The 19,494-nt window shown below is 40.0% G+C and overlaps 1 protein-coding gene across 1 annotated transcript in view; it reads left to right on the forward strand.

Annotated features, from left to right (window-relative positions):
- Positions 1–18,693, forward strand: part of SPTLC1 (serine palmitoyltransferase long chain base subunit 1) — a 65,310-nt gene extending 46,617 nt beyond the window's left edge. Inside the window, exons 10-15 of the mRNA XM_081263038.1 lie at positions 1,329–1,424; positions 1,716–1,812; positions 3,305–3,359; positions 11,908–12,025; positions 15,249–15,322; positions 17,333–18,693. Coding sequence (XP_081119164.1) covers positions 1,329–1,424; positions 1,716–1,812; positions 3,305–3,359; positions 11,908–12,025; positions 15,249–15,322; positions 17,333–17,426 — 534 coding nt within the window. The 3' untranslated portion in view covers positions 17,427–18,693. The remainder of the gene's footprint in view (positions 1–1,328; positions 1,425–1,715; positions 1,813–3,304; positions 3,360–11,907; positions 12,026–15,248; positions 15,323–17,332) is intronic.
- The last annotated feature ends 801 nt before the right edge of the window (positions 18,694–19,494 follow it).

Consider the following 19,494-nt stretch of genomic DNA (forward strand, 5'->3'; position numbering starts at 1 on the left):
TCATAGACATAAGACAGTGCTTCTCATCCCTGTAGAGGGATGAAACTATGGTCTCTGTCTTCTCACTGAGCCCACAGTGGGTTTGGTCATTCTGGCCAGGGGACCCCAGCTTCCTTCTGGAAGTGGGAGTGTGTGATCTTGACTTTTCATGTCTCTTTCTAGAATCAGTTAAAGTTTGCAATGCATTTACTAAAATCATTAAAAATTGCCTTAGAAGTCCTTTTAAAAGTTTATGATAGTAGTAAAAGGATTTGTCTGGATTTGTTGCAAAGAAGTGAGGAGGGCAGGTAATATGGGGCCATAGACAAAACCGTGTTCTTGAGTTGGTAATGATTATATCTGGGTGATGGGCGTTCTTCATTCTATTCTATTTTTGTATATGCTTGAAACTTTTCATAATAAAAGGTTAACAATCTTTTTTTTTTAAGAGCAAGATTACAGAAGTTTAGCAGGAATGTAGATCTTTGTTGCATCTGTGAATCACTTAAAAACACACCAGATGTGAACTAACTATCAAATTCATTATCAGAGTCCTCAAGATGTAATTACTGAAGATGCCATGTACATACCTATAATTCCAGCTGCTCAGGGGACTGAGGCAAGAGTCTCCAGTTCAAGACCACCTTCAACAACCTAACAAAAGACCTTAACTCAAGGACCAGGAATGCAACTCAGCAGTAGAGTGCCCCTGGGTTCAATTCCAAGTACCACATAAAATAAATTTTTAAAAAAGGAAGAACTTAATTGAACTCCTGCTATATACCCAAATTGGAACTTGATGCTAGGGGATGGAGCAAAAGAAGAGAGAGCAAAAGTACAAGATCAGAAGATGTAGGAACTTAGAGGCCCACAGGGTAGCTAGTTAGGTTTATCACTGCCCAGTTGGTCTGCTTTGGTCAGAAATTCTATTGCCATGATATTTGGAGTTTTGGAGTAATTTCTCAAAAAAAAAAAAAAAAAAGGTAGATTTAGTTTTTTCTGGGGTAAAAGCCAGTTAGCCCACTGTTTTAGCAGTGGAAAAAGCTTATTTTGTAAACTATATTTTTAACATTAAACAGCTTCAGATTTCATCTTTTAATTTACTTTTCCGCTTTGAGCTAAGTGTGAATGCATGATGAAATAGCAGAAAAGTGTAAAATGAGACACTTCAGAGAAGACCATAAAACTGTGATTCTTATAGCAATAGATTTAATACATTTTTGTATCTTTTTTTACTCTTTTATTTTCATGTAGGTAGCTTGTTTGAGTTCATATATTTACAGACATAATTAACACTGAAGTTTTATCTCCATGGAGGAATAACTATCACTTTCTCCTGATTTTCTCAGATTGATGATATTGATCTTATCAGTGCCAACATGGAGAATTCACTTGCTTCCATTGGAGGTTTCTGCTGTGGCAGGTCGTTTGTAATTGACCATCAGGTAAGCCTTTCTTAAAAACAAGCAAAATCTGACACTGGTTGCTTCATTGTCACCTCAGAATAATACAGAATTTTACTCTCAATTTACCAGTTTTTATTTAAAAGCCAGTTTTTTAAGACTCTCTCAATACCTTTAGGAATTATCTCCCTTTTAACAAGTCTTTGTATGGATTACTCGTGGCTGAATCTTACCCCTTCACCACATGTGGAGACACTGTTCAGTAGATAGTGTCAAGATCCAAATATTTACCCAAAGAAATATGTGTGATGCTTCTGACTTATTTCTTCTTAGCGACTCTCCGGTCAGGGATACTGCTTTTCGGCTTCATTACCTCCTTTGTTGGCTGCTGCTGCCATTGAAGCCCTCAACATCATGGAAGAGAATCCAGGTACAATCTTTTAAACTCAGGTTATTTTAACTATGTTACTGGCTTGGTTTTTGGAGGAATTAGCTAAAGGAAATTATTTACCAAAATAAAATTTAGGCTCCGAATTACATTTCAGGTTGAACATCACTAGTCTGAAAATCTGAAATCCAGAATTCAGTATTTTTTGAGGATAGACATGCACATTTCAGGTTTTCAAATTAGGGAATCTCAATCAGTAAGTTTTATGTAAGTATTACAAAATTCAAAAAACTCTTGAAATCTGAAATGTTCCAAGCATTTTGAATGAGGGGTTCTCATTCTGTATCTGGCAATTATAGGAAGAATGACAGTGAAGAAGTTGTCCCTGCCTCAAAGGTATGGACCAGAGCTTCTGTCCTAGGCTTGGAGATGGAGCCAAAGGATGGCTGGCTGCTGTAGCTAGAGAAGATGCCCAGAGGAGGGGGGTTACATTAGTGCTGGCCTAGACGTTGTCATTCACGTAAATTTTCCAGTCACTGTTTGGTTTATAGTTTTTTAAGAAATTAACCAGAATGTGCTGCTCTTTGGTATTTCTGAATTTATAACTATTTTAGTTTTTTCTTTCAGCCTTTGAATCATCAGCTAGTACTGAGGCCAAGCCTGGTTTACCAATAGCTTACTTAGCAGAATAAAAGTCAACAGAGAATTTAAAATGTGGTCTTTGGCTGTAGTAGTACCACCTTACCAAAACTAAAACAAAAGGAGAAGCAGGCCTGATACCTGGCATGCCTGAATCTTCAGTGTTGACATTAATTCAGAGAATGAGAAGATATGAGTCAAATTTGTGCATACATTCAGAAGCTTACTTATGAGGTGGCCTGACTACTCTGCTTCCTGGTCAGATACTTTTGTTTTTGAATTTTCCTTAAATTAAAAAAAATTTTTTTTTAAATGTTATAGTTGACTTTTTTTTAACCAAATAATTTAGAATAAAGAAATAAGTAGTAGATTTGTACACTTTTATTTTTTGCTGTGTTATCTGTAGAATCTTGGAATAACAAGAGTAGTTGTTTTACTCAAAATCGTCATTCCAGATTTTGCTGAAAGTGGAGTGTCCGAGTGAGAAGAGGCCAGGTAATAGGTGCCAAAGACAAAGTTCAAGCTCTCAGAGGAGTGCTAATACTGGCTCAGTGCTACTAATTAAAAAGACCTGCAGCATTTTAAATTGATGCACTTGAACTGGGCCTTTAAAAATATTTTAAGGTTGGGCTGGGGATGTGGCTCAAGCGGTAGCGCGCTCGCCTGGCATGCGTGCGGCCAGGGTTCGATCCTCAGCACCACATACAAAGATGATGTGTCCGCCAAAAAAACTAAAAATAAATATTAAAAAAATGCTCGCTCGCTCGCTCTCTCGCTCTCTCTCTCTCCCTCTCTCGTTCTCTCTCTGTCTCTCACCTCTCTCTTTAAAAAAAATATATATTTTTTTTTAGGTTATACTACCAAATGTTGTTTTTTTTTTTTTTTTTTCATTTAGGTATTTTTGCAGTGCTGAAGAAAAAGTGCCAGCAAATTCATAAAGCTTTACAAGGGTAAGTGATATAATTTTCAGCCAACATAATTATCTGTACCATACTTAAACAACAAATGAAAAGTTTAAAATTTGACCACATTGCAGCCGAGAAACCAAAAACAGCTCACTCAGCTGTTTATTATAAAACTGGGGCAACTTTTCTGTCATTGTTTTAAAGAATCATGCCTTTGTTTTTATAAACAACATATTAGAGCAATACAGAAGATAAAAATAACAGTCCAGCATCTTCCCACAAGAAATCACCAAGGTAAACACTGTAATATTGCTCTTAATCTTTTTTTTTTTTTTTTTTTTTTTTAAAGAGAGAGTGAGAGAGGAGAGAGAGAGAGAGAGAGAATTTTTAATATTTATTTTTTAGTTCTCGGCGGACACAACATCTTTGTTGGTATGTGGTGCTGAAGATCGAACCCGGGCCGCACTCACGCCAGGCGAGCGCGCTACCGCTTGAGCCACATCCCCAGCCCATATTGCTCTTAATCTGCACAGATAAAGAGTGTTAAGTGTTATGTCACTGAATGGCACCTAGTTCCTCCTGCCCATGTTACTTTTTAATAAACTAAGTTTTATTTTAAATTAAGACATGAAAAAGAAATGAAATTGCAGTGAGTGTTACATGTGTTTGTTTTCTTTTTATAAAAAGTAAAAATTGCAGAGGAACAGTTCTTTAAGATTCCTCTTGAGAAAAAAATTAAGGTTGGTGACATCTTCACGCTGATTTCTGGTCTCATAGGAAATGATCTCACACTGCCTGAGGGTTTCCTTGTTGCCTCCTATGGCATAGTGCCTCTTCAGTTGTGGAAGTCTTTCTCGGTTGCGCCATATGGAAACCAGGGACTGCTGAAAGAAAAGGGGAGTAGGTAAAGGAGTAGATTGCAGCTGTTCCAGATAAAGTAGGGCAGAGACAATTAGAATTCTGGGTGTGTCTGTGATAGTAGCAGAAGTTAGTCTTGCATGATTCATGCTGGAGGGATATTACTTGTTGATTCCAGTTGCATTGGTTCCTGAAATATTAATATGCCAGCACACTGCAGGATGCTGGGAGACCTGCACATTCATCATGCACACCTCAGATGTCCTTCACTGTGTTCCTTTCCAGAGTCCAGGCCTCCATCTCCCCCAGCTCTGTCCTGTCTTTTATTCTCTCTGAAATTCCTTTTTGTGGGCAACCTAACCACATTGCTGTCACTTAGTCTTCCCCATTTTCCAGCCCCTGCTCTACTATATACAAGTCATTGCAGGCCCTTTATCTTTCTTAAGGACTGAGCACCACTGGTTGTCCACTCTGCCTTATCATCAGTCCCTCCCCTCTGCTGAGTTATTTCAGTAACATTCAAGTCCTCTCGACCCTCTTATCCGTAAACTCCCTGTACTCATGGCCCCACATTTCCCTCTAGCATATCTACCCCATTTCTTGGTTAGCTAATCTTCTCAAGATTTGTGTGTGCTTTCTCTACATTCTCATTTCTCACTTCTACTAGAAACCTACTGCTGAGACCTGGCTTTTACTCTTAACCAGTCCTGTGGAGGTCCGGTCCCCACTGGCCGTTACTGTGATACAACAGCCACCAGGCTTGTCTTAGGTCGCCATGGTTTTCACACAGGTGACCACTCTTTCCTTCTTGAGATTCTGCCACACCACATTTGTGGGTTTCCTTCTACAGCTTTGAATTGTATTATCTTTGTCTCCTTTAAAGGCTTTCTTCAAAACCCTGCTCTTTAGGACTTTGTTGCTGGCCCTCTTTTCTTTCATTACCGTCTTAGGGTTTTTTTTTTTTTTTTCGTCTTAGGGTTTTTTGCCTTCTTCCTTACCTGAAGTTTTAAATTGTTTCATGACCCCCGTGTGTGGACAAATCAAAATTTTGTTTCTCTCTGCTACACTTTGGGACTCCAGGTCTTACATCTACTCACCTACTCAGTAGCAACACTTGGAGACTCTCCCAAGTACCTCATACTAAACACATGCTGAAAGAGAGGTAGAAGGGACAACAGATGAAACAGAAGTCTGAGGCCAGTGTGACAAGAGGGGAGAAGTAGGGAAAGCCATGGAAGGTGAGGGCCAGGTGATGACCTTGTTGGCCATGGCTCAGGCACGACGGCAATGCATGAAAGAGTGGTACGGCACAACTAGATTTAAGTCATGACATAATTACTCTTGTGTAGTGTGAAATAATATGTTGTACTGTAATAAGAACAGAAGCAAGGAGACTAGTTAAGAGATTGATGCAGGCAGAAGGTGGTGTTGAGTTTCACCTCCATAGTAGCAGTTAAAAGTGTTTGAGTTCTGGATATATTTGAAGAGGAATCCACTCTGTCTGCCAGAAGTTCAAATGCAGGGTGAGTGAGAAAGAAGATTCGAGGTTGATCTTAAGGTTTTTGGACTGAGCAACAAAATGGAGTAGCTGATAAGTGAATGCATAGAACTAGAAGAAATATTTGGTGGGGAAATTCAGTGTTGAATGTATTAAGCTTAGCATGCTCATCAGACTTCCAGTAGAGAATGGTATTTGGATACACAAGTTTGAGAATGAGTCCTGAGCTTGAAGCCATTAGCATAGAGATACTGTTTAAGACATTTCAGTGTGAAGAAGTCAAAAACACAGCCAAGGAGATCGAGTCAGGAAAAGGCAGAGCAGAAGAGGCCAACTGAAGAAGGTGGTTTGTAGGTCAGCATGCAGCGTGCTGCTTCTGACAGTCCTGGCAGGTCCCCAAACGTTGATGAGTCTTTGATTTCATAATATGGAGTTTACTGTGACAGTGAGCACTTCAGGAGGGGTGGGATGCCTGGTAGCAGGAGGCTCCTCAGAAACTGGGAAGAACGGGATTGAACACAAAGTAGATGACAATTTTTATCAGTTTTCTATAAAAAGCAACAGAAACTGGACAGTGGCCACAGGAAGAAACTGGAGTCAAGAGAAGATGAGTAAGGACAGCTTCAGAAACATCCAGATGACACATCCTTTTTTCTAGTGATTTATAGGGCAGCCACCATCATAGACATTTCCCATTTGTACATAGGTCTGCTTTTGATCCGTCTCTTCCATTTATTGGTTTATTTGCTCAATTCTGTTTTTGTTACTATATTTGCTTTTATTACTGTCTTAGTTTTGGAATACAGTTTTCTCCAAAATTATTACTGGCATTTTGATTGGAATTGTATTAATTTTTTTCAGTACTATGGAGGGAATTGTCACCCATGAACATCATCTATTCATTTAACTCTTCCTTTGTGTTCTTTAATGGAATTTAAATATTTTCCTCCAGAAAGGCCCTTGTATCTTTATGAGACCTTTAAAGAAAATATCTAGGGGGCTGGGGTTGTTGCTCAGTGGTGGAGCACTCAAATAGCATGTGTGAGGCCCTGGGTTTGATCCTCAGCACCACATAAAAATAAGTAAATAAAATAAAGGTACTGTGTCCAACTATAACTAAAAAAAAGTATTAAAAAAAAAAAAGAAAATGTCTAGACTATCTGTAGATTTTGTTGCTATTGTGAATGGGGTTGTGCTTTATATTTGCTACTTGGCTATTGCTGATATGTAAGAATATGATTTTTAAAATTGATATTGTGTCCTATAGTTTGTTTCATTGTGTTGTAATGATGCACATAGAAGTCCTGTTATCTGCAATAATGGTTTTCTGTCTTTCCCAATTCTTATACATCTTCTTTTATTGGATTGGTCTGGTCTGTGCAGAAAGAGCAGGCATCCTCCTCTTATTCCCTGTGTAGAAGCTTTGTCACTCTTGCTCAACAAGAGCTTCATGGAACCACAGAGAAGAAAAGGCTCCGCGGTTTGTTTCTTTAGAGTCGGGTAGCCCCCATCCTTAAAGGATATCTAGGCCTGGGACCTCTTGTTGTTTGGGATAGTCTGTGATTATCTCTCCTTTGTCTCTGTTATTTCCCCCTTTTTATTTTGTGTTTCCCTCTTGTCCATTTTCAGAATGATCTTTCCACAATCTTCCCTATAGCAAGTTATTTTGGGGCTCTCTATATTTTTATTGTAGTTATTTTTTTTTCATTAATTTCTTTCGTTTTATCACTCTTGTTTCATTACGTTGTCTTTTGTTTTCTTTTTAATTTCTCCACTTGACTCACTCTTGTCATCTCTGAGATAGAGTTGGGGAGAATTCAGCAGCCCGTGCTGGTTTGCCTTTGTTTCAGAAACTTATAGGTTCCTCATCCCTTGTGAAAGACAGTGATTGGCATCTAGCTTTCTCCCTAGCTTGTGAGCATGCCAAGAGGCTGTAACTGCTTTGTTGATTGCCCTGAGCTCAAACCTAGCCCAGGGCTTGGGATTTACCTATTTGGATAAAATGAAACATTTGCCAAACTTGTTTTTTGAAGCCTCTATATTAGGCTCTTAAAAATTCTCGGTTTCGGGGTTTGAGCAACACTCTGTCCATTTGGGTTCCCCCATCCCCTTTTTATTGGCACATTATAATTATACATAACAGTGGGATTTGTTATAATATGTTCGTGCACGCACACAATATAACAGTATAATTAGATCAGTTTCATTCCCCAGTACCTCCCCTCCCTCCCCCATCCCCTTCTTCTATTCTACTGGCCTCCCTTCTATTTTTTTAAATTTGTTCTAATTAGTTATACGTAACAGTAGAATACATTTTGACACATTGTATACAAATTGAAGGCAGCTTTTCATTCCTCTGGCAGATGGTGCAGAGTCACTCCAGTAGTGTAACCATATAGGTAATAGTGTCTGTCTAATTCTACTGTCCTTCACAGCCCCACAGTCCCACCCGGTGCCCTCACTCCCCTCTGCACAATCCAAAGTCCCTTCACTCTTCTCTATCTCTCCCCCCACTGCGAATCAGCATCCACTTATCAGAGAAAATATTTGGCCTTTGGTTTTTTGGGATCAGCTTATTTTACTTAGCATGATGTTCTCTGGTTCCATGCATTTACCTATAAATGCCATAATTTCATTCTTCTTTAAGACTGACTAATATTTCATTGTGTATATATACCACATTTTCTTTATCCATTCATCTGTTGAAGGGCATCTGGGTTGGTTCCTAATTTAGCTATTGTGAATTGAGCTGCTATAAACATTGATGTGGCTGTTTCACTGTTATATGCTGATTTTTAAGTCCTTTAGGTATAAAATGAGGAGTGGGATAGCTGGGTCAATTCTAAGTTTTCTGAGGAATCTCCATACTGCTTTCCAGAGTGGTTGTACCAATTTGCAGTCCCACCAGCAGTGTGTGAGTGTACCCTTTTCCCCCCACATCCTCACCAGCACTTGCCATTCTGACTAGAGTAAGATGAAATCTTTAAGTAGTTTTGATTTGCATTTCTCTAATTGCTAGAAATAATTAACATTTTTCCATATGTTTGTTTATCAGTTGTATTTCTTCTTCTGTGAAGTATCTGTGCAGTTCCTTAGCCCATTTATTGAATGCGTTATTTGGGGGGTTTTGGTGTTAAGTTTTTTGAGTTCTTTGTATATCCTAGAGATGAGTGCTCTATCTGAGGTGCATGTGGTAAAGTTTTTTTTTTTTTTTTTTTTTTTTTTTTTTTTTTTTCCCATTCTAAGACTCTCTCTTCGTGTTACTGATTGTTTCCTGTGCTGAGAAGAAGCTTTTTAGTTTGAATCCATTGCGTTTATTGGTTCTTAATTTTACTTCTTACACTTTAGGAATCTTGTTAAAGAATCAGGTCCTGGGCTGGGGATGTGGCTCAAGTGGTAGCGCGCTCGCCTGGCATGCGTGCAGCCCGGGTTCGATCCTCAGCACCACATACAAACAAAGATGTTGTGTCCGCCGAGAACTAAAAAATAAATATTAAAAAAAATTCTCTCTCTCTTTCTCACTCTCCTCTCTCACTCTCTCTTTAAAAAAAAAAAAAAAAAAGAATCAGGTCCTAATCCAACATGATGAAGATTTGGACCTATATTTTCTTCTATTAGGCATAAGGTGTCTGTTCTAGGGCCTATGTCTTTGATCCACTTTGAGTTGATTTTTGTGCAGGGTAAGAGAGAGGTTTAATTTCATTTTGCTACATATGGATTTCCAGTTTTCCCAGCACCACTTGTTGAAGAAGCTACCTTTTCTCCAATGTAGGTTTTTGGCGCCTTTGTCTAGTATTTATATGTGTTTGTCTCTGTGTCTTCTATTTTGTCCATTGGTCTACATGTCTATTTTGGTGCCAAAACAATGCCAATTTTGTTACTGTTGCTCTGTAATATAGTTTGGCTTCTGGTACTGTGATGCCTCCTGCTTCACTCTTCTTGCTAAGGATGGCTTTGTCTATTCTGGGTCTCTTATTTTTCCAAATGAATTTGATGATTGCTTTTGTCTATTTGATTTTAGTTAAACTCACTTGATTTTTCTCTTCTAGTGACAGAGATAGGCCATGCTATTTCATTTCTTCTCCCACCAGTCTCTGCCCTACGCACCACAGAAGCTGAGCACATTTGGTCAAAGTACAAACTAGATTTGGGCTTCAGGTGCCTTGTATATGTTGAGCAGAGGCCAGGCTATTTGATTTATGTGAAATATTTTAAAAAGTAATTTTTAAAGTTCTCCTCTGAGAAAACATGATCAAGAAAATTGATAAAATTCACATAGGAAGTAGATTGAAAGCACATTGCTTAATTTCTATATTAGTATAAGAACTAATCTTGAAGGTTTCCCCACACTTCAGATCCCTAGATTCTAAAATTCCATGAATCAGACCTGCAGCCTGTTTTTAAAGAGAGGTTCTGGTATGATGTATTACATTTAAGGAAAGGAGACACAAATTAGTAATGTTCAAGGGTAGATTGAAAGACAGATGAAATTAGCGTCCAGCATCTCACGTGATTCCTACCACCTATCAGCTGTGCTATAGCTAACTACAATAAAGTACATCACTACAATAAAATACCTGAGACGAGTTAGAAAGGGAAGAGGTTCATTATGGCCCACAATTTCAGAATTCCAGCCAGTGATCCATAGCCCCATTCTTTGGGCCTTTGGAGAAGCGGTTTGCATGGCAGAACAAACCACTCACCTCATGAGCCAAGAAACAAGAGGCAGAGACTTGGACCCCTCCAGTGGTGGGGAAGTCCTTCTCTCCAGGCCCCATCTCCTAAGGTCCACACGTCTCCCATCGGTGCTCCCCTGGGCCCCAGGCCATTAACACGGTGCTCCCCCCTCTCTGGGGGAGACTTTATCCATACAATAGCAGTAGTCCCAAACCAAGAAAATTCAAGTGTACCACTGAATGCTTTTTAAGATCTTTTCAAAGAGAAAAAATAAATCTAAGCAAAACAGACTAAATCAAAGCAATCTCAAATATTTGGCCAAATTCCAGATAGACATATGTCACCAAAACTCAAACAATGTTTTTTTATTATAGGATAAAATGGACTTTTAAGGGCTGGGGTTGTGGCTTAGTGGTAGAGTGCTCCCCTAGTGCAGGTGAAGCATTGGGTTTGATCCTCAGCACCACATAAAAATAACTGAAAATAAAGGCATTGTGTCCACCTATAACTAAAAAAATATTTTTTAAAAAATGGACTTTAAGTGAACCTGACTAAATAATATGGCATGGGGTTCTCATGATAATCAAGGGTAGATTGAAAGCTACCCTTGAAAGTCATAATCATTTTAAAATATAGAATTTTAATCCCAAAAAAGTTGTTTCTGCTGTTAATACCAAGAAAGAAGAAAATCTTAATCCAAGTAAATTTTTTAAACAAATCATGCATATAAGAAGGAAATTTTTAGGGCCTGGGGATGTGGCTCAAGTGGTAACATGCTCACCTGGCAAGCACGGGGCGCTGGGTTCGATCCTGAGCACCACATAAAATAAAATGAAGATGTTGTGTCCACCAAAAACTGAAAAATAAATATTAAAAAATTCTCTCTCTTCTCTCTCTCTCTCTCTCTTTAAAAAAAAAGGAAATTTTTAATCTTACTGCAGTCAAAATATGTTTATTAATGTCAGGAATCATTCCTATAATTTATAATAGAGAAGATACATGCCTCTCTATTATAAATAAGCAAGGAAGCATCACATTATAAGTTGTAATAAGTAAGAAGTAGTCAAACAGGATAAATAGAAAATGGTAGAACGGACCCTTCCCTGAAGTGAGTGCTGAGGAAACAGACCCCCTCTAGAGACAACACGGGAGTGGGCCTGGCATGCGCAGTGCTGTAGTGGGAGTAGAGAGCAGAGCAGAGCAGGTGAGGTGATGATGGACCACGCCCAGGGAACCTGGGAGGAGGTGTCTGGCAGGAAGGGAGCACATGAGCCTCCCACTGGGAGGCTAGAAACAGGACAGACAGGAGGCCACTGCGTCCTCCTGGGGTCAGGGAGCTTTTCTCACAGTCCCGCACTCACAGAACTGGCTTTGTGAGCATTTTCTTACCCTGGGAAGCACTGCCCAAAGCGCGGGTTCACACCACACAGTGCTTCCATCAGAATCATAAATTCTGTTCTGTTCATTCGGCCTTGACAATGGACTTTTAAAATTATTTATGTATGAGAAAGCTCTGAGCCTAGAAGGGATTAATGGGGGTATGTGTGTTTCCTTCTTCAGCATTTCTGGATTAAAAGTGGTGGGGGAGTCCTTCTCTCCAGCATTTCACCTACAACTGGAAGAGAGCACTGGGTCTCGAGAGAAAGATGTGAAACTACTTCAGGAAATCGTGAATCAGGTCAGTATTCACTGACTCAAGTGAACCTCCCCACCTCTTCCACCCTCACTTCTAGCAATGTTCTGTGTCATTTTTCAGAAAGACCTCCTTGCCCCAAGAAACAGGGTATATCAGAAGCTGCTGGTCACCACACTCGGCATGTGGATAGTCCCAGCTGAGTCATAGTGTCCCTCTAGGGACAGGCCACAGGCCCGCACTCCCATTGGGTCAATTCAGCTCCCACTGAAGTTGGGCATTCAGGCCACATTTTATTTAAATACACTCACCTTATCCCCTAAATAATTAGCTTTGCAGAAAGCTCTCACAGGCTGGCAGACATTCTGGTTGGGAGGCATTATATGCAATTCCCAAACATTCTGGGACAGCTACTGACATGGGGCAAACACCCCACCCCCACCCCCCAACACACACACACACACACACACACACACACACACACCTCTGCACCTCGCCTTTCTGGTAGCTGGAAGACAGCCCATCATCGTCATCCTGAAATCATAATTCTCCCCTAATCAGAAAGGAAGAAGGAAGTCCTCTGTAATCTTTCTAATTTGGGAGATGCATTTAAATTTATCTCCTGAAAATCATTTTTCTTCTGATTACGACTTAGACATTGAGAGTAAGCAACCACTTAGGAAAGCTGCAGTACTGCCTCTCCTGAGCCCTCCTCCTCACTGTCCTCTGAGCTATCCTCCTCCTCTGTAAGACCCATCCCTTGGTCCTGCAGCACCATGAGCATGTGCCCCTGGCTATCAGTTTTACCTTTAAGAATGAAAATGGGCTTCACTCCACTTCTTGGCCCTTCTTGGCCCTGTGGACAATTCTTTTCAGAGGCTCCTGCCCTGAGATGGTACCACCAGGCATCTTGTGGTGCTAATGATGGTTGCCTTCTGACCTGGGTGTTTTCCAGGCCAGCCCCCCATACAGGTCCTCTGTCCATGTGGCGTCTCAGGCAGGTATTTTTTAGTCACAGTGACTGGTCAGTATGCAGCCCAGGTGTGAAGGCCACCTCTGGCTGCACAGAGTACCTCAGCTGCCTCCGTCCTGTAATGTTTGAACTGTGTCCATGGAGGACTGCATGCAGTATATAGCCTTTTAGGATCAGTTGACAAAACCCAGAATCTGAGACTCCTAATTAAGGAGTGTGAAGGATTGGGCTGGAGTGACTGATGGTTGGGGAAATGTCACTGTGTTCCCTCAGGCACTGTTAAATATGTACAGATGCAAAAGTAAGTTTGTGATTAGAGTTCTTAGACAAAAGCAAGTCCAAAACAAATTTATGAATTCACTACAAACGACATGGTAAGCCTGGACAGTTAAAATGTATTACATTACCTTCATGTGTCAGGTGAGTCGGGGTTTTCAGCAGAGCCACCCTCAGTGGTGTCTGAGGCTGATGGCGATGGAGCAGCCCCTTGTAAGCTGCATGTGACTGTGCTGAATCCTGTGGGAGGACTCTTTTTTCTCCTTCCTTCCGTCTCCTCTTGAACTAGCTCAGGACAGTGGTCTACACACATTTGTGGCAGGGGGATGCTGGCAGTTAGATGCCAGTGTATCTGCTTCATACTAAATCCTCTCTGTTCTTTTTTTTTTTTTTTTTTTTTTTAATTTATTTTTTAGTTTTTTTTTTTTTTTTTTTTCAGGTGGACACAATATCTTTTATTTCTATGTGGTGCTGAGAATCGAACCCAGTGCCTCACGCATGCTAGGCAAGCGCGCTACCACTTGAGCCACATCTCCAGCCCCTCTGTTCTTTTTTTCATTAGATAGCAATAGTTAAACTGCTTTCTTCCCGAGAGAGACCAGGGACTCACGTACCTGAAATGACCAAACTATGCTTCCATAGACTATCCTCATAACAAAATGAGAAGGTGAAATTCTCTGGAAGCTCATAGACCCCAGACTTCTCTCTGTGGACTCCTGTTGGATGCTGGGTCTCTCAGGACACCATCTTGGGAGCAGAGTGAGGAGAGAACATCCTGGGACAGGGAACAAAGTACTATCTGGAAACTTCATTTATACTAAGAAAACAGAAAGTGCTTATAGCTTCCTCACGTAATCACAATCCCCATCTTAAAAATCCTCACAATCTTTGTCCCACCCCCCTTTTCTTTTCATATTTGAAGAGAGAAAAGAACTGTGATACAGTGACTCTCATTACAATTTGTAGAACTGAGAAGAACTCTTGCCAATTTTTTGTTGAGTTGCTCACCAGGACTCTTGTTTTCACACACTGAGCTGTGCTTTATATTGCCTTTTACCCGGCCAGGACCAGAGTCAGGCCAGATGTTTTCAAGGGACCTTCATGCTTCCAAGTATACTTCCTGGCTCTGGAAGCGGTGAGAGGCTGATTTTCCCACCCGGTCCTTGAGGCTCACAACATGATCCCTCTTTGGACTGATACAGCCAGACATTGTTCTTTCCTTTATATCACCTTCTTGCTCTGTTGATTTTATTTTCATGTGATTTTATATATATTTATATTTGGTTACACATGTAATTCACATAGTTCAGTGGTTTTTAATATATTCACAAGGTTCTACAACCATTCCTACCTTTAATCCTAAGATGTTTTCATCACCTATAATCTTGTTTTCAGTTTTTTATGTTTGCTTTATTTTAGTAGAGATTGTTTTGATTTAAAAGAAAAAAATGTTGACAGGTGACTAATACACAGGAAAGATGTACAAGAAACTCAACACCAGACTTTCTGGTGGCACCTTGCCCAAATGGAACATATACAAATTATCGTTACTGCTCACAGACGAATTGAAACAATTTCTCTCTGATTTGGCCCTGCTAATGTTGTTCTTAAGTCCACCTCTGGGTTGGCCCAGAAGGCTTTACTCATACTACTTCCCTGTGTTTTAGCTCGGCTTTATCTGAAACGTCAGGCACCGTGGCTGAATAAATTCAAACCAAGTAAAAATAAAGTAAAATGCAGTCTCTTTGTGGTGCAGCCATTTCTCTGGATACTTAGGAGTCACATGGGCTCGTGGCGACTGTCCCAGACACTGCAGCATGAACATACCCATCATTGCAGAAAATTCTGTGGAGTGAGCGCTGCTCAAGATTATATTGTGGTATTTTAGTTTTGTCTGTTAGCAGTTATAACTGGAAGAGTAAATTAAAACTACTGTAGAGGTTTTCAGTGTACCTTCCTGTTTTAATTAACCAGTGTCTGAAGTCCAGGCTGCCAATGTATTCCTTTTTCTTCCTTCAGTGCATGAACAGAAGTATTGCATTAACTCAGGCCCGCTACTTGGAGAAAGAAGAAAAGTGCCTCCCTCCTCCAAGGTTGGTTGATATTAAAATATGACCTCACTTTTCTTTCCTATTTAAACTCCATATGAAATATATGTTTTGAAAATTTTTGGAAGAGTATCACAGGATATGGAAGAATATCTGTCTATAAATACAATATGACACCAGTTTTTTCCTTAAACAAGAAGGTTTTGAATTTTAACTGAAAAGCACCTCAGAACTGAGTATCCTCTCAGTTAATTCAAATAAATGCCTGGGATCCCAGAAATGAACTGGGGCAAACAGGTTGTGATCAGCTGCCATCACGTTCCAAGGGCAGCAATTTCTGTAGCAGCAGTTTCTGCCATGAGGAGCATCCTATAGGGAAGGGATATGTCTCGGCTATAGTTGTCCTGCTGCCCTGCTGGCCAGAGTGCTGAGTGCTTCATCAGCAAACACTGAAGCCAAGTCGGAAGCATACAAACAGTTGAAGATGAGAAAGGAGACTGAATACTCTAATCAGAGGAGGTGGATACCCAAACCATAGCCCTCTTCAGGAGGTCACAGAAGAAAGCATTGTCATTCTGCCATGGGATGATGTTAAGGCTTCTAAAAGCAGGTGACCCTTCTAAGCCAGGAGAACTGAGCACAGACTGTCCCCAGCTTCTAGTGGTTTGGCTGAACATTTGCAACTTCACACAGCATGAAGGTGTATCCGCAGTTCTGTTTCAGTATGATATTCAGTAAATTGTGTGAGCTCAATATTCTATATCTTTTTTAAAAAATGGACTTCATGTGGGTTGAATTTTCCAACTGTTGGCTAACAGAAGTATTCAAAGCACCTTTAAAGTTGGCTAAGCTCAGTGAGGAGGTTCAGCAGGTTCGGTGTATTGCTGTGTTGTCGGAGTACAGTGGGTTTAATCAGGATGTGATCCCATCAGAGTCAAGGAGCGTTTGTGTGAGTTCCTCAAGCAGCTGCTGGGCATTGTGTCCTGGCTGCAGATAAGGAGGCATGATTACTCCAGGTTCAGTGTGGCTTGGAGACCTTTCAAGTATATCTTCAGGCCCCGAGGATAGCTGCGGAAGGGCCAGAGGTGTACAGGAGAAAACCTGAGGAATTGGAATGTTCTGTACATGCGGAGCCACGCTGGGACTTGTGGAGATCATTTAGGCAGCAACTGAAAAGAAGTGCCATTAAGCTCCGATCTTGTTAACGTTGTGCCCATCCAAGTATGGAGTCTACTTGCTCATTAGTGAGAACACCAACACGGGGGACTAGAGTTATGCTTGTTTTGTGCCCTTGATGCTGCATACACAAACAGCACAGCTCAATAAGTAACTACACAGTGGATGAAGCAAGTGTTTTCAAAGGAAAGTGGAGGGTACAAAGGTGGTCTGCTAGTCTTGTTCCATGGAGTTCATATTTCCAGTGTTTTGTTTGTTTGGTTGGGGTTTTTTTTTGTATGGTTCTGGGGAATGGACCCAAGGCCTTGCACATGCTAGGCAAGCAACCATTCTACCACTCAGCTATAAGCCCTGAGGTCATATTTCTTTAATTTCCTGAGAACTTGAAAATTTTTGCCTTGCCTCCAAGTATTATAAAGTGTCCACATTGTTTTGGATTATAAATACAAACAAACAATGCTAAAATTGATGTGAGAAGTGTTGAATTTCTGCTTTGTGCCTGAGTTGTCGTCGTCCCGCCACCAGCATGGAGTAGTAGATCATGGGGAGGACAGTTTTTCAGCCTCCATAGCAGGCTTCACAGCACGATCACTCTGCCCAGGAACACACCATGGTATAGGCTGGGAGGTAAAACTTTTGCCAGTCGCCAGATAGTAAATTCGTTAGGCTTGCAGGCCATAGAGTGCCCTCACGGTCTCACCTCTGCTGTAGTAGTGGGAAAGCATCCAGAGACAGTATGTGAATTGTAAGCAAGTGAAGTTCCAGCAAAACTTGGTGGACCAAAAAGGTAGCAGCTAGATTTGGCACTCTGGCCTCAGGTGGCTGGCCCGCGGTGTAGCTTTGACTCAGTGATTTCTAATATCCTTTATTATTTCTCAGCATCAGGGTGGTGGTTACAGTCGAACAAACAGAGGAGGAACTGGAGAGAGCTGCATCTACCATCAAGGAGGTAACCCAGACTGTCCTGCTCTAGGTGGAGTCCAGCACCCAGTGGCTCGCAGACAGAACTGAGACCTCTTGGTGGCCAGGGGGGACCTAAAGAGAACTGGAGGATATCTGACAGGATATGGACCAAATGTGTGACCATGAGAAGAATGAATGCTTGTGATTTTTAAAGAGAAAACACATCTAAAGCCCAGGAACTGGTTTTCTAAGAGAAAGACTAATGATGATGTGTAACTAGTATTTAAATTGTGCTATTTAGTGCTGTTTAAATGTTTTATTATACTAATATTTTATATTCTTCACTGTTGTTGTCGTCGTCATATGAAACCAGAGTTTCTATTTCTCGTCTCCCTTCTGTCCTAAAGATTCTGTAAGCACTCCTATTAATATGTCATTGAAAAATGACTTGGCAACTTAGTTAAAGCTGAGAGGAATACTTCATATGTGAACTTACTACTGAAGAGTTAATTCAACCATATCTTTTCTAGTCTTCATGTAAAGCTAAATGGTGGCTGATATGCAAAGGAACACTTTTGGGATTATCATAAATTTCATTATAATATATTTGAATCCTAGAGTTTTATATATACTAGATATTGATGTTATACCATTTCTAATTTGAGTATCCCTAACCAGAGAATAATCATTCTGCTTCATAAGTGAGCAATAATTTAAATAAAACACTATTTTATTTTAATATAATTTACCTTTTAGTTTATCATGTGTTGATTCTAATCTTTAGGAAGAAGGTTGTTTTGTTGATTCCCAAATTCAGATCATATTCTTGATATTTTAAACTCAAGTGTTTTTTATGATACAGTGGGTTTGCCTAGGGACATAAAATGACAGGCTTTTTCTAAGGTAAGAAAAGTGAGAACTTTTTCTTTTCATCTTATGAATTTCAGATCTCTAAGAAAAATGTGAAAGCAGTGAAAATGAAATGGTAAGCTCTACTTTAGCTGCTTTCTCTTTAGCAAATGGAGTTAAAGGTATAAAGGTTTCTGATATGTGCTACGGGACAGCACATAGGCATTACACCATTATTCCTTCTTTTATTAAAAAATAAAGGAATAAAATTGTAAAAGATGATGTCATTTTTATAAGCTATGTTCATGTTAACAGATAATCTTCAACATCTTTTTAAATGACACATATTTTTTAATGTTCAGTTTCTGTTTTGCTTGAGGTATTTCGTACATATGTGCCTTGTAATTGCTGCTGCTTTAAAAGAAACAGTTCTGTCCAGGGGATGAATCTTGTTTTTTTAATGAAATAAATGCACATTCCTCCTAATAGTCTATTTGCATATATAATGTATTCAAAAGAATAGTCTCAGTTTTACCTTTTTGCAAATTTAAAGCAGTGTTCTTTTTGCCTGTGTTTTTTTGTTTTGTTTCAGAAAATAATAATTTCTTATTCCCTTTCTTTAATACCCAACCAAAGAGTATATAGTATCTCAAATTTCCTAGTTTCTTGCAGACTTAAAGCATTGGCAACTAAGGACCACAAAAAATACCAGTGACATTATAACACTTTCTAAGTCAAAACAGCATCTAGGTGTTTCATATTACTTACTAAATATGCATGGTGGAAGTTTTTGGGAAAGATGGTGGAACAATACACATTAATCAGCTTCAGTCTTTGAAATGCACTAACCTGCAGAACCACAGAGAACTAATGGAGAACCAAAGATAGTGTTTTTATAGTAAACTGTAGAGTGACCACAATTCATTAATATTACCACAACAAATGTATAACTGATCGAAACAATAAAATTTGTATCAAACTGAGGCAAAGTGAAAATTTTGTATCAAACTGAAGCAAGTTACAAATTTCTTTGTAAAAGAGTGAGGTGACTCCAGAGTTCTCTGTCAGTGATCCTGCATTTCATAAGTCAGAGACTTGCCAGGCGCCTTGGCGCACACTGTTAATCCCAGCGGCTCGGCAGGGCTGAGGCAGGAGGATCGTGAGTTCAAAGCCATCCTCAGCAACTTAGTGAGGCCTTAAGAAACTCAGTGAGACTCTGACTCTAAATAAAATAGAAAATAGGGCTAGGGATATGGGGTCAAGTGCCCCTAAATTCAATCCCTGGTTTA

This window comes from Spermophilus citellus, assembly GCF_964194105.1.
Source record: "Spermophilus citellus genome assembly, chromosome: 12".
In the NCBI taxonomy this organism is placed as follows: domain Eukaryota; kingdom Metazoa; phylum Chordata; class Mammalia; order Rodentia; family Sciuridae; genus Spermophilus; species Spermophilus citellus.